Here is a 14,977-nt window from a genome sequence, read left to right on the forward strand (position 1 = left end):
TAACATATCCACAGTCAGAAGATTTAGGGAAGAAGGTTATAGAATGAGATATCGATTAACAATATACTTCAAAATATTAAAATCATATTCTGACTCCTGATTCAAACATCCTGACATGTATTCCTTGTTCATAAATAAACTTAACTTGCCAAAACTAAAACTTGGGCCAATATTTTCAGATTTTTAATTTGAAATATTTTGAATGGTTCAGGCAGGCTAAGGTTGATCTCTAGCTACAAGATAAATAAAATCTCACAAAATTAGTCTTGTATTGTTACAAGCCAAAGCAAAGAAACAGACTTTTATTTGTTCATCAGCTGTATTGTAATGAAAATTTTGTTCAAAAATTGAGCAATCAAATACGTAAGAAGAAAATGTGATGCTTGAGAGAGAACAAACAATTTTCAATACAATTTTTCGGAGTAGTATTCAATGCTTGCCATGGATATAAGCCAAATGTAAATAACAAGAAATAAAAAATATAGAAATGAACAACAATTTGTGAAATACCAAAAAACAGCCGCAAAACAGACAGAGAGAAGAGGTACATGCACTCGAGCTGGAAAATGTTTCATATAAAAATATTAAACACAAAACTACTACAAATAACCAGAACCAGGGACTAACTAACTATAGTATGAAGGGACAAAGAGTGGTTGGTCATGAAGGGGGAAGGGGCACGAGTTTGATGTAAACTATGCGATTGCTACTACACAACTCTCTACTGGTGCCTCTCTCTCTCTCTGTGTGTAATAATTTATATTTATTTTCTGTTATCTATTTGCCCAAAAATTGCCAACTGCCAACTGCTTCTGCTAACAAACGGTGAGTTAGAGTCAGGTAAATTTCTATATACAGGTAACCAAGTGGTTGAAGGTGGGTGGTGGGTGAGGAGGTCGAAGAGAGGAAGCTAGCTAGCTGCCATTGTTGTGTCATGTTCATGTGCACATTGTTGTTTATGCAAATCTCAAATGTATCGTAAAAGCAAAAATGAAACCAGACAGCAATGGAATAAACCATTTTTTTGTTGTTGTTGTTCCTATAGAGAGAATTGTGTGCTGGGCAATACATATCGCATTGAAAATAAGTTATCCTTTTTTTTTTGTGTCTCTCTGGTTAGTTGATAATTAAAAATTGCACAAAATATCAATTGAAAAAAAAAAGAGAAAATATCAAACTCACATTGACAGGTTGCTGCATTATTAAAGTCCTTTTCATTGAAATTTCATTACCTTTGCCTGTACCATATATCCATTTATATTCATGGTAATGTCTAACCGTATATCTCAAATGTTTTATTTGAATTGAGATGTTAAGAAAGAAAAGCCTTACTAGACAAACACTTGTCATTAGTTAGTTGGTTTACTCCAATCTTTTAGAGATTGAAAATTGATTGAATTAACTTTAAATATGTGACAACTCAAGTGCGCTGTCAACATTTACTTACTTGTAACAGTTAAACACTTTATATTTAATCACTTAGCTTCAATTCGTTGAAATTACTTATTATCTATCACTAATATTTTGTTGATTACAAATTTTGAAATTTAAATCGAGGATATTGTTTATGGCTTAGCCTCAATTTGGCGGCCAATTAAGTTAATTGTGTTGTGAAAAGTTGTAGTCCTGTTAGTTCAACTAGAAAACCTCAGCCCCTTGTATGTATTTCCAAACAATTTGAATGCAATGTGGAATGAATGACAGGTCTCAAAATGCACTTCGTTTCCCTTCGATGATAATATTTGAATTTAAGCTATGTAATTTAATGTTTCAATTACCAAGCATTCAAGTTAAATCATCATATGACAAGCATTTGGATTTCACTTCACATTCACAAATATTGTCATTGAACGAAATCCTTCTTAGATTTCGTCATTTACCACATGAATTGTTAGCTGACAATTTAATAATAAATAATTCTGAACTCACTCTTGGCAAAATTATGATTAATTCAAGAGAAACTCCTTCGTCGAGTGTGTTAGGTGGGGAAACTCAAGATGAGGAAATCTAAATGTAAATGTAAATGAAGAGATGAACTAATTAATCTAGGCCAAAATGTTGATGAAAGCAGAAGCAACTTGACTTGGCTCTTGGACATTCTATCGATTTCTTGTTTGCTTGTACCATGAATTAAATATAATGAATGCCACGTGTGAGTGAAAGATGTGGTGCTAAAAAGTTGCCATAAACTTGTCATCTTTAAAGGACGAAGGAATCTAGAAATTAAATATAGCTACAGCAAATTTCTCTTTTCTATCTATCTATCTCTCTCGTTCTTGTCTTAATGGTTGCCGTGGCAGTGGATAAAGATGAAAATGAACATAGTAGAAGTGGATGTTAGAGGCAACGACCACAACAAGCCAAGTCATGCCAAGTTAAAGCCACATAAAAAGCAGACTTTCATTGAGAGAGGAGAAAGCAATTACTTTCTGCTTTGCTGCTTGTTGCTTCTTCAAGCAGAGCGACCTCATACCCCGCCATCCAAAAACGAAGACCAAGAAAACTGGAAAATAAAATAAGGAAACTTTCTTGCCATGGCCCTGACGAAGGCAACAGCCAACAGCAGAGCGCAGTTTATGCTACTAGCAAAACTCTCCAAAACTGTCAATATTTTACTTTAAGACAGTTGAGCGCCAGTCTGGCCACATCATTTGCTATAAATTTACTTCGTGGCCAAAACTAAACCAAGACGAACGGAAACGACCCATTGGCCACAAAAAAAAAAATAACAGGAGGCATTAAATCAGTTCTTAAAATTATAATGGCAAAAAATTTAACAAAAGTCTACCCATTAAAATTTTAAGGTCCAGGCAACATAATAATGAAACGTATCTTTTTTAATCACTTGTTAGATGAACTTCCCGGTTGACAAACATTCCCTTCGGATTATTTCTTTTCGATTTTGAGATTTAGAAGCTAATTAGCACTTGGTGACCCCGACGTGTGCACGAAGTTTTTCTCTCTTTTAAGACCTTATGTAATATGAGGCTTAATTTTAAAAGTGGCGCCCAAAGTAAAACGAAATTCTCATTACTCACGTTGGCAGTTTTCTTATAAGCCTACAGAGAATAGAAAACTACTTTTGTTAGCCTTAAAATCTGACAATCTAAACTAATAATTTTTAAAAGAAAAATACAAATGAAATTTATTTCCAAAGCGCACACACAGGCCAGGATTATAAAATAACAAACCTCAACTCTCCCAATTCGGTTTTACTCTTTAGTTTTGTGGCTACATATGTTTCACTGCCAATGTTAAGACTCGTCTCCATCTCAGGGGAAGCCTAGATTTCTCTCTAAAAATTTGAGGTCAACATTTCGTATACATTTTGGCATAAATCTGTCCGTCTTGCTTTGGGCCCTGCCCAACAACAAAAGCTTAGTGTTCTTAAGACCTTCAAGTCTCAACCCCTTGCCCAGGACTTGAATTTTTCGCCTGGCCATTGGTCTATCCTTTTGCTGCTATGGCTGTTGCCGCCTGCCTGGTAATCAAGGCATTAAGTGTGTTTACTGTTTATTTTATTAGACTTTTAAGGCTTAATAGCTTAGCTTAGAGAGAGAGAGCGAGATGAGGAGCCACTTTCGCCTGGTAGTACCGTCTTTTGTTTTTGGCCCTTAAGAAATATTCAATTAAAGTCAACTTTGATTTAATTAAAAACTCCCAAAATTGTTGACTTCTCCTCCTTCACCCCTAGCAGAAAACATTCCCCGAAAAATTGAATGAATTATTTATGCCATCAACTAGAATTTGAAAAAAATAACGCTAAAAAAGCAACCAAAAGAACTTTACACTTTTTACCGCAAAAATAAAAAAAATTGTTAGAGATGCCAGGAAAAAATAAGGAAAAACTCTTACTCTCATTAGCGGAAAAGTTTTGACCTTTCCAAGTTTCTTGGAAAGAAAAAAAATGACCAGCAAGAGGAAAAGTTTTTCGTTTAACTTGGTTTTTCTTATTTTTTAGGGTTTACACTTTCTCAATTTCCTGGCAGCAGTAACAGAAGTTCTTTCAGGACTTCTTTCAATAACAAACCACTCTCTATTACTCCTTCTCTTTCTCTCCCTCTGTCTGCTATATCTCTTTCTGCTGGCAGTCAATCGACTGTCCTTGTCAACGTTTGCTTTTTCTCCCACTTCTCATTCTAGTTCTTTGCCTTGCTAATCTGTCAGGAAAAAGAAAAATCGAAAATTTCACAGCTGTAAGAGAAGAAAATTTTCCCCGCCACAGCAGAAGGCAACAGCAGCTGCTTACTCAGTTTTTATTGTGAAAATTTATGAAAACAATTTTCCAGTAAACAAAAAATTTGATTTACTCTTTTTTTTTTTGCCCATGAATTTTTAATTCGTTAACTTAATTTTAGTCTTTAGAAAAGAAAAGAACTAGGACAACGAGTTAGCCAACAAGACAAAAGTTTTAACGACAGTCAACATTTCTTCTCGCTCTTTTCGTTTTATTTTTTGTTAAAAAAAAATTTCATTAGCCTCTCCCTTTCCCTTCGCTTCTTCAGTCGTTGTAAAAAATTCAAAAGGCTAGCTTTTTATCTCTTTAGAAAATGGAAGGACAAAAATGTGTGAATGAACGATGGCGGAGGCGGCGGTGGCGGCGTCGGCTGCATCAAAGGACAAAGCTCCGCTTCTATAACCCAAAAACATAAATCCTTTGGCGAAACTAAATAAAGTAAAACTGACAAAAAAAACAACGATGAAAAAATACAAAAGAGTCAAATAAGAATATGCGCTTTAGAAAGACGAAATGCTAAAATTATTTTAAAATACAGTCGAGGCGACGACTTGCAAAATACCCTTGAATCTATAAGTTCTTTTTTTTGTTAGCTCTTAATGATAATAATTCATTATCATTTTCACACTAGATTTTTAGGAATGAGACCAAGATTTTAAAACTCTCTTCGTTAAAAAGACATCCTTAAGAAGACAAATAATTTGAATGTCATAATGCTAAGTAAGGGAGCTGCTTCTTACAGGATAAGCTGCCATTTATTGTAATATACATACATATATGTATGTTAATAAGTCTCACAAAATAATTCCCAACTTTAACATTTAAAGCCTAGTAAATGTCGCAGGAGCGGGGGTGGGCAAATGGGATGTTTTTCCTGGCATTAATCAGAAATTTCTTTGGCATACTTTGCGGCTATCACAAACATCAGTGGCAGGTTCATCTGCATTTGAAGATTTCTCGAAGGGTTTTTTGAGCAGACTTAACTTGAATGCGTTGTGTGTGGGTGTGTGTGTGTGTGTGTTTGTATGTATTGCAACTTTAAGTAGTTCCTCCATCTCATTTTCTCTATGCACTTTTCCCTACATACTTTGCGGTTAACCCCATCAAGTTGACCACATAAAATCATCCAACTCATTTGCACACTTCTCTTACCTGCTTACCCCCAGCTCTCTCTCTCTATCCACTGTCTCTTCGACCTGGGAATGGAAATATCTTCAATAAATTTTACATGCTTGACTGGACAAAATTGTTCTTGTTGTAGGTTGGTAAACTACAATGTTTGCTTAGTATCTTTTCACTATGGTGAAGAAGTGTGTGTGTGTGTGTGTGCTGGTGAAGGAGAACGAGGCGTGAGTGTGTGTGTTAGAATGGGAATGGAATGGTATGACTGTTGTCTAGCCATTCGTTTGTGCATGCTTTGCATGCTCTTTAGAAGAGGTAGGCAGGATACAGGACGTAGGACTTGTGCTTGCTTGCTTGCTGTTTGTTGTATGACATATAAAAGTCAACTTGAATGCGTTGTGTGTGGGTGTGTGTGTGTGTGTGTTTGTATGTATTGCAACTTTAAGTAGTTCCTCCATCTCATTTTCTCTATGCACTTTTCCCTTTCCAGGAAATGGTTGCATTTGAAAGGAATTTGCCTTTACAAGATTTTACTCTTTGCAATTTACACGCGCCCAAGCACTTTTCTATACTCGCTCTTCTCTCTCTCTCTCTCTATCTCTCTCTTTATGTGTGTGTGTGCATACATACATACATTCCCGATGTATATGCATTTGGCTTTTGTAAATGTTGCTTCCTTATTACATGGCATTATATCAACTAAAGGAGAAAAAAAAGAAACGTAGTTTCTTTTACCTCTTCCTAGTCCTCACGACTTTTGTGTTGCGTCGTCGTCTTTCAGCACTTTCTTATTTTCTCTTTTTGGTCAGGATGTTTTGACGCCAGGAAATGAGGGGGTGGTGGGTGGCGGACGGGTATAGATGACAGCAGAGGAAGTCTTCAGAAGTAAATTGTTATTTGTGTTTGCATTGTTAATACTTTTTGCGGTGACTGTACTTAATTAGCTGGCAAATTTTTGCAACTTATTCACTTTGACATACAAAGTGTAGTCAATTTCAAAGAAGATAGTTAACAGGGACTATTTTTAAACTACAGTTTGTTTAACAATAAGTAAATAAAAATTGTTTAAAATTTCATTTAATTTTATTTTTAAAGTGGAGCAATTTATTAATTATTTATTTAACGAGTATTTAATTTTCCAAAAATTCTTATATGCTTTAATGAAAATATTTCAGTAAAGGCTCATTCAAGTCAAAATAAGATTAAATAAATTATTAAATATATTATAAAGCAATTTTCATAGATATTGTTTATTATAATTTAAGCAATTATCCAATTTATTTCTTGATATTTATTATAAAGCATTTTATCGCCTTTTGTTATATTTTTTGATAATTAAATGGGTTAATATGTTTTGAAATTGGATTGTTGCTTTTTTGTTGAAGAAAAACCATTCCAACCATACTTTTTGGCCACAAAGTGGACACACACACACATAGGGTATAAGGAGGGGTAGGGTAGAGTAGGTGTGGAATGGACGGACACACTCCTTGGACCAACAATGAAAGAATCAACATCCGCAATGTGACAAAAGCTAGCCCATCTACTAGAGAGCTCAAGTGTTTGCATTTTACAACCACACACAGACTCACTCACTTCCACACACACACACTCGAATAAGTTGAATGCAGCTCTCTTTCTGCTTCTGTGTGTGTGTTGTATGTATGTGGATGGAGTGTGTGTACTTGCTTTTGTGCTGAAGGCTCTCTCAGGCACAAGAGTGAAATGTAGCCTCAACCTAAACACACTCACACACACACACAGTTGAATAAAATGAACAAAAGAGTGAGATATATATACATACATATAAAGGGAATGAAGGGAGAGATAGCATTGTCTCAAGGTTGTTTATAATTTCGATTTGTTTTGTTTTTTCTGCGTTTTTCGTTTCAAATACTAAACCAAAAAAATTAAAGAATGTTTCATCATTATTCTCTTTATACTAATCCAATGCAATTTCGCCTCCCCTTCAACTCTTCCTTCAGGCAAGTAAAAAGCAATTAAATTAAAGAAAAAAAAAAAGAACAAGAAACAAAACAGACAGAAACAGGCAAATAAGCAAAAAAAAAACAATAAGGAGACAAATTTTTAATAGTGATCAAAAAAGAGAATAAAATCAGCTGCTGTATGCCTATGAAATATTTACATCCCAAGTGCTAAGAAGCAGACGAGGAGGAGCATCAGCAGCAGATACTCGGAAGACAAGGACCGGCACAATGCTCAGTTCTTTGGATGCGTTGGCCGGTAAAATAGCCACAGCGGCCACACCAGGAACCGGAGCGGTGACGGCCACAAGTACTCCAACCACAAATGGTGCTGGTGGCTTAATTGTTGGTGGTGGTGCTGGCGGAGCAGCCACAGCGGCAGTTGGACAGAAATCCACACAAAATCATCTTCCGCATCATCATCATCATCTGCATCATCACCATCATCTCCATCGTTTGGATTATGATTATTCAGCAGTGGAAATCGAACCACCAGCCGAACAATTGGCCAATTCACCGCGAAATGAAAGGGAAAGATTGCAACAAGCCCAACAGACTTACGAACAGCAGGCTCAGGCTGAACTTGAATTCGGTCTGGCCGAGGTAGTGGATACCAAAATCAATATGAATACCACCAGCAAACAGTTGGTAACCACCCAATTAAATGGCCATAACAATCTGAATCAACTTAGCACAGGAGCGACGCATACAAAACTCAAGACGACAAGTCGTCATAATTTGAGTCGTCATAACAATAATAATAATAATAATTTGACAACCAGCCATCATCTGCATCATCATCATCCCTATCAACGTCCTCGGCCCGCCTCGCCTCAACTGCAGTCGCCATATCATCATCAATTACCTAGCTTGGCTGCCCTCCATGATCATCACGAGCTGCTGCAATCCAGTCCGGAATTATTCCACAAACAATTTGCCAATATGCAGGAATATCAGTGTGAGCGAGAGCGCGAAAGAGAAAGGGAACGGGAGCGTAACTATAATGATAGCAGCGATTATGACTCACAGCAAGAGTACAAAATTTGTCTGAAGGATAGGTGAGTTATGATCCCATACAGTGTCCACACACACACACACAAGCACACAAACGCACTTCCATCAACAGCCATTCAATTTAGCATCCCAAAAAGTATGCCACATTCATTTTTGTCACTTTCAATATATGTACACTCTGCCTTAAATGTGATTGTTTGAAAGCATATAGTCCATTTGTTAGTTACTGAGTTACTGCATATACAGCTTTCCTTACTAAACATCAAAATAAAGACCCCAACAAATATTATGCCTTGTCTTTTTGATAGGTTATTGCTTTGTGAGCATTCTTTTAAGCTGTATATCCTTTTACAAACATGTTTTGCCGATAGTTTTTCTATCAACTAGATGAAACCCGCTGGAAATAAATCGTGAAAGATGAAAATTATTTCCTATGATTAGTCTCCTAGAAAAATTGTTTTAATAGCTTATAAAATTAAAAAATTTGATTACAATTTCGTCACCCCTAAAATGATGATTAATAAATGCAGACATTTTGTATTAATATTAATTGCACAACATTTACATTTTTCATCAATATCTGTTTCATTACATGAGCGTATACATGTGGAGACTGTTGTTTGCATGAATTTTCACAAACATGGGAGAAAAAATTGCTTAAAAAACAAACTTAATTCATTAACTAAAATCAACATTAAAAGCAAAAAAAAAAAAATCATAGGGAAAGAGGGGGAGAAGGGGTAGAAAAACGAATGTCGATGGAGAAAAAGAGTTCACCGTATGATGTCAGGTGAATCAAACAGTGAAAATGCATTAAAAACCAGCAAGGAAAATTTATATAATGAGTGACATAAGTGCATCGAACATACGAATGAAAAATGGTCTCAAAAAAGTCACGCAAATAAAATAACACTGTGCAACTACAAAAGTTGCAATAAAACTCGCAAAATACTATATATATGATATCTATCTTGCATTATATATCTCCGAGTAAATGGAAAATTGTCGTTAACAATTTTAAATATTCTGAAGGATGTGTAGTTTTTGCTTTATTTCGTTTTCCATTCGTTTGCTTCTAGATTGTTAAGTGGAAATTAAAGTATAGTTTATATATTAATACCTATATATGTATGTATATGTAGACGATATTGTTCAATGTGAAAACCTCTGTTAGCTAGTGTAAACGAAAGTTCTTAATCAAAATATGTGAAAATGCATTTCAAAGATTGAATGATGTTGGAATATTAAATCCGTTTTCTCTTATATGAATATCCTTAACCCAAAAAGTGTCTCAATTGTCTGTTTTCTTATGTGTGTGTTAGTGTGTGATGTTTGTGTGTCATGTAATGTGTCTGGTATGTAAACACGCCAAAAAATCACATAAACACGCAAGCTGCGACGCCTCAAAGCAGGCAACACCAAAAAAAGAAAAACCCACAAAACATTTGTACTTGGTTTTTCTTTCTCTTAGGTTTTGTTGTTTTTTTGTCTTTTTTTGTGATAGAAATACAAGTGACAAATTGCTGCTGGGCAAATCCAAAGAAAGAGAGCTTGACACGCACACACTCAAACGACCACATAGACAGAGATAGAGAAGAGAGTGAAAGGCAGAACACTCCTTGAAGGCGACAGGCAACTTTATTATACATATTTTAGGAGCCCTTTTTTACTCCTTGTGTGTGTAGTAGTAGTAGTAGAAGCTTGTGAGGAGGTCTTAACTAATTTAATGTATAACATTTGACATATTGTTTTTCATGTTCTCCTTCCTCCCTTTGCCACTCACTCACACACATGCAAATATAGTTCTCTCCCTTCTCTTGTCCTTCTATGGCACTTTGCCCCCCTCTACTGTTTCTTATAATTTATGGTTTATGTGGAAAACCAAACAATTCATGAACATTTATTTTTAGTAGGTATTTTATTTTTTTTGTGTTATGACATTTTTATTTTTTATGTTCCTCGTTGGCTTTGACATTTGCGTGCCTGAATAAATTTTGCAAAACAGAAAAAAAACGTATTTAAAATCGTTCATTGACTTTAAAACGCGTCGTGTGTTAAGGCAATTAGCTTAACATTGTTTCAACTGAAAGAAATGAGAGAATTGCATGTAGATAAACTAGAGAAAGTGAAGGAGTAACACAATAATGGGGTGGGAAAAGAAGGAGAAGGTGATGTTTCATTTGTTTAAGTGGAAAGAGAGAGAGCTACGACACCCACAAGTAAGCAAATATGTTTGCATATTTCTTGCACTCACTGTGTGTTTCTATGCATGCCCTCGTACATGGCTTTTGTGTGCACTGACAATGGAATGCGTGAGTGCACAAGAACAAGATGCGGAACAAAAAACATTGAACTGAAGGACGAAAGCTTAGTTGATTCTTACATAGAGCAAAGGTTTTCCCATCCCCATAGTGTGAGACCATGGAGAGTATTATCCAAATTATTGATTATAACGGAAAGTTAAAAATGATCTTAAAATCTCTTGCAAGTTACAACTTAAGAGCGGTAAATTCTGAAGTTTCAGCCATATACAATTTGACTTTGAAAAGTCGAAAGAGCTCAAAAAGAATGCCGAGCTTGACTGTCCGTAAAATTAAGAATGAAGTTGACGAAAAGGTGCATTGAACTCAATAAATTCCATAAGAAGAGTAACTTTCTGCAACATCTGAAATTTATTATAAGAAACAGGACTGTGATTTAAGATCTTTTGCTATCCACAAGCGGAAGCCTACGAATCCTGCAGCAATGCGAGTCATGCATTACTTATGCATTTGGCCCACACTCTTGTGTTCTATTTATATGCCAGCCAAGTTGCAGCATTCTGTCTTGCGTCTGTTTCATTTCAATTGTGTGTGTTTTGTATGTGTGTGTGTGTGTGTGTAGGCTGACATGCAAAAAAAAAGGAAACAAAACAAGAAAAAAATGAGAAAAAACCTCTTTTGAATGCCTGCCTGTTGTTTTGTTCGTCCTGTGACCCATGAAAAGCTCTCAGCAGTAAAGCTAATTTAGCTGCAGGCTGAGAGCTCAGTCAAGGATAACAGAGAGAACCACGCGAGTGAAATCGAAAATGCCCTCTACGCTCCTCTTGACTACTGTGTATATGTGTGTGTGTGTTTTTTCACCTTTATTGTTTTATGAAATTCTCACACAACACCCATGTGTGTGTGTGTGTGTTTGTGTGATCTACATTTGCTGCATAAGAGTTGCCTTTTTTTGTTTTACCCATTTGCAAATATTATTATTTAAATAGTTAAAGAAAATGCAGAAAAAATTGTTGCATTTAAATTGCATGCATTTTTAGTCAACGAAAAATTGTATATACTGGATCCTTTTTTGTTCCTTTAAATTTTACATTTGAATACGCTGTAAAGTATGCTAACTTTACTTTGCTTAGCATGGTTTAGAAAGGTTTTTGAAAAGCTTGGAACATTTTGTTAAAAGGAGAGACGTTTTCGTATAAGAGAAGAGAAAATGAGATGAGATAATAATATTTCACTTATAAAATTTCATAATATAAGAGTATCAATGTTTCATAATGAACTCATCTCCCATTCACATAATTTTCGCTATCGAGATTTTGATAAAACTAAAAAAACTTTTCTGCTTTGTTCAGCCAATCATTGGGAAATCTTTGGCCACAATTTATAAGCGTTATCTTCTTAGCATCTTAGTTGATTTTCAGCTGGAAAATACCATTTCTATTTTTCCATTTTTCGTTGTGTGTAACTTTAATTTATTTTCAAGTTACTTCACAAAAATTGCATGCTAAACAAAACGAACCACAGCACATAAATAAAAGCGAAAACAAATAATGCTTACAAAGTGCCGAAAATCTAGGGAAAACCCACGAAAAACAAGTAGAGAAAAAAGAAAACTTTCTGCCACAGAAACCAACCAGGAAAAATAAAAAATAAAAAAAAACTAGCAAAGTTCATTTCCACACCAAAATCAATGAACCAAGAAGCGGCGACCAGACTCACACACACACACACACACACTCTGATGATAGAGGGAGCGAACAGCCAACAGCTTGTTGAAAGTGGTGAAGGTGGTTTGTTATGGTGAGAGAGCGGGGAGGATTTGGGAAAACAGCACGAGAGGTGCCTGGAGTTAGGGACTAGCTTTGCAGCTTTTGTTTTGTCCAAAAAGAAGAGATGAGGAAAGGAGTTAAGAGTCAAGTCGAGAGTCGAAGACCGCAACGCAGTTACAAGAACACACACACACAAAACAAAAAATATAACTGAATAGATGTAAAAAGGATACAAAACTAAAGGAGAAAGATGAAAACTAACCGCAATTTTCGAGGCGCTCGAAAAAAAAAACCCAGAAATAGAAATAGGAAAAACTATAGCATAGCAAATGGCGCCAGGGTGGCTTATTTTATTAATGCTTTCACTTTTCACATGCTTCTCTTCATCCTTTTTTAACCATATACATATACAAATATATATGTATTTTTTATGTTATTTACCCAAAACTAACTAAAAATAAAAAACAAGAATATATAAAAAACTGTGGCCAACTGTTCGCTAACATTTTTATTTGACCACAGCAACTAAACACGTTAGGGCTGCGTTTTATACCCTCTAGCCAAACAAAAAGAAGAGTTATGGTAGGCGGTTTGCCTATCTGCCTAGCAATAAATGTTGGTTTACTTATAAACTGGAACACTTTTGTATTAAATTCGACGATCTTTCTCGTCCTTATCTGCATTTTAAGCTTAAGCCTTTGATATTTTTAACCACTGATTTATTCGCGGCTATTTGTGATCGCCTCCATTAACAGGGTATAACAGAGTAGCACTTTTCAATTTTGGTTTACATATAGTAATTTTTTTTCTCGCCTGAATGCTTTATCGATATGTTGTAAGAAAAGTTTGCAGACGCCAAACAAAGAAGGGTCCTTTTCGACTACTGTGATTAATACTTTTGGTCGGTACCTCAACTCAAACCTTTAACTGCAGTTCTGCGGTTTATTTGACTTTATTCCCATATGTTTTTATGGGAGAAAGCAAGTGAAATGGCGACCTAGTGTGTAGAGAGCATTTCATTTTCAGTTGATATACTCTTCCATATCCGGGAGTATATATCAATTAGAAAGAGTTTTAAAAACTTGATTAACCATTTACTCGTTCAAAATATTCACAAATTTTAGTAGAAAGTATATCTCTCTAATGAAAAATTACGATTTATAATTGTCGAGTCTTAATAAATGGTAACTGAAATACTGGAAAAAGAGTGTATAGACTTTGTTATAGCACAGACCCGTGGGCCGGCCCTTTGGTTTTTGTAAGGACACTTGAGTAATGATGGCCAGACCAAATAATAAAATAAAAAGTGAAGCGAACCCTGAACCGATTCTCTTTCACATTGGTGAAATAAAAAGTGCTGACATGTTGTTTGTGCAGTTAACGAGCTGAGACCGCACTTGGTTGAAATAATAAAAAATAAAATAATATATATAATAAAAAAATGAACACACAAAAAGCCCAAGCCCCTCTAACGAGATGGCAAAAGAATGGGCTGTGTCCATGTGCAGAGGGTAAAGTTTTGAATTTTTGTTATTTGTTTATTCGATTGCCACTCATTAAAATTTAATTGCCATATATTTATGCAATTTTATGTTTGTGTGTGTGCTTCGGTATTTTCTAATCAACAAATTTTTATGGGCATAAATTTCGTGCAGAATATTATAAATTGTTATTTCTTTTTTTTATGAGGGAGAAAATTTTTGTTTGACCAACGACGAGTGCATAATTTAGTTTATGTGGCCAAACATTTTGCTATTGCCCCATGTTGTTTTATGTTGTGTTGTTGCTTCACTAAAATTAGTCAACAGGAAAATTGCTATGCTTAATTTAAAACTAAATAAAAAGTATTTAAAAGTTCAAATGGAATGGAAAAATGCTTTGAATATGGAATATAAATATGTTTTAATGGATCAATTTAAGAGTGAGAAACTTAAAATAAATAGAAATGAAATAATAAATAGGTTAATTTGGTGAGCTTTTTTTAGGCCATTGAATCTAGAGTCATAAATTAACAAATGTATTTATTTTGAAGGGGAGTTTTGGTTAATGGTTAAAATAAAATTAACAAATCCATTATGTTTGAGTATCTTGTAGAAATTATTTAGAAACCAACAATGTTCAAAGTCTTCAGTCTAACAATAAGCAAAACTTTTTTTGACGGATTTAAATTCTTATTCTAAAAAAACTTCGGATAAATTAGTTAGGTTAATGTTTCTAGTAAATAGAAAATAAAATTCAACATCGGTGTTACTCATTGTATTACACAATTTATTATTAATTGATGTACATTTATTAATGTCTATATTTCAGTATTGAAAAACTAAAATGAAGCGAGTATAAGGTTTTGAAAAGACAAAAAAACCATTGTGATTTAGTCTTTGAAGTCCAAATATACAAAATTGCCTTAGTTTGATAAAAGTAGAACGATTTTACTTTAGATAACACTCAAAATGGCCCTCACGTGATACTCTTACGTCGTATACGTAGGCAAAAAACTTAAGTGAACCAAAAAAATGGTTTGGATAAGTCATTAAAATTGCTCAAGTAAAAACAAAAAGTTTCTTTCAAGCAGATTTCACGACGATTACT

General features: G+C 34.8%; 1 protein-coding gene across 1 annotated transcript in view; it reads left to right on the forward strand.

Moving 5' to 3' along the window:
* Nucleotides 1-7,424: 7,424 nt before the first annotated feature.
* The window catches only part of LOC6642195 (CUGBP Elav-like family member 2), an 83,683-nt gene continuing 76,130 nt past the window's right edge, over nucleotides 7,425-14,977 (forward strand). Inside the window, exon 1 of the mRNA XM_002065477.4 lies at nucleotides 7,425-8,402. Within this exon, the coding sequence (XP_002065513.2) occupies nucleotides 7,576-8,402 (827 nt within the window). The 5' untranslated portion in view covers nucleotides 7,425-7,575. The remainder of the gene's footprint in view (nucleotides 8,403-14,977) is intronic.

Source organism: Drosophila willistoni (assembly GCF_018902025.1).
Source record: "Drosophila willistoni isolate 14030-0811.24 chromosome 2R unlocalized genomic scaffold, UCI_dwil_1.1 Seg167, whole genome shotgun sequence".
Taxonomy (NCBI): domain Eukaryota; kingdom Metazoa; phylum Arthropoda; class Insecta; order Diptera; family Drosophilidae; genus Drosophila; species Drosophila willistoni.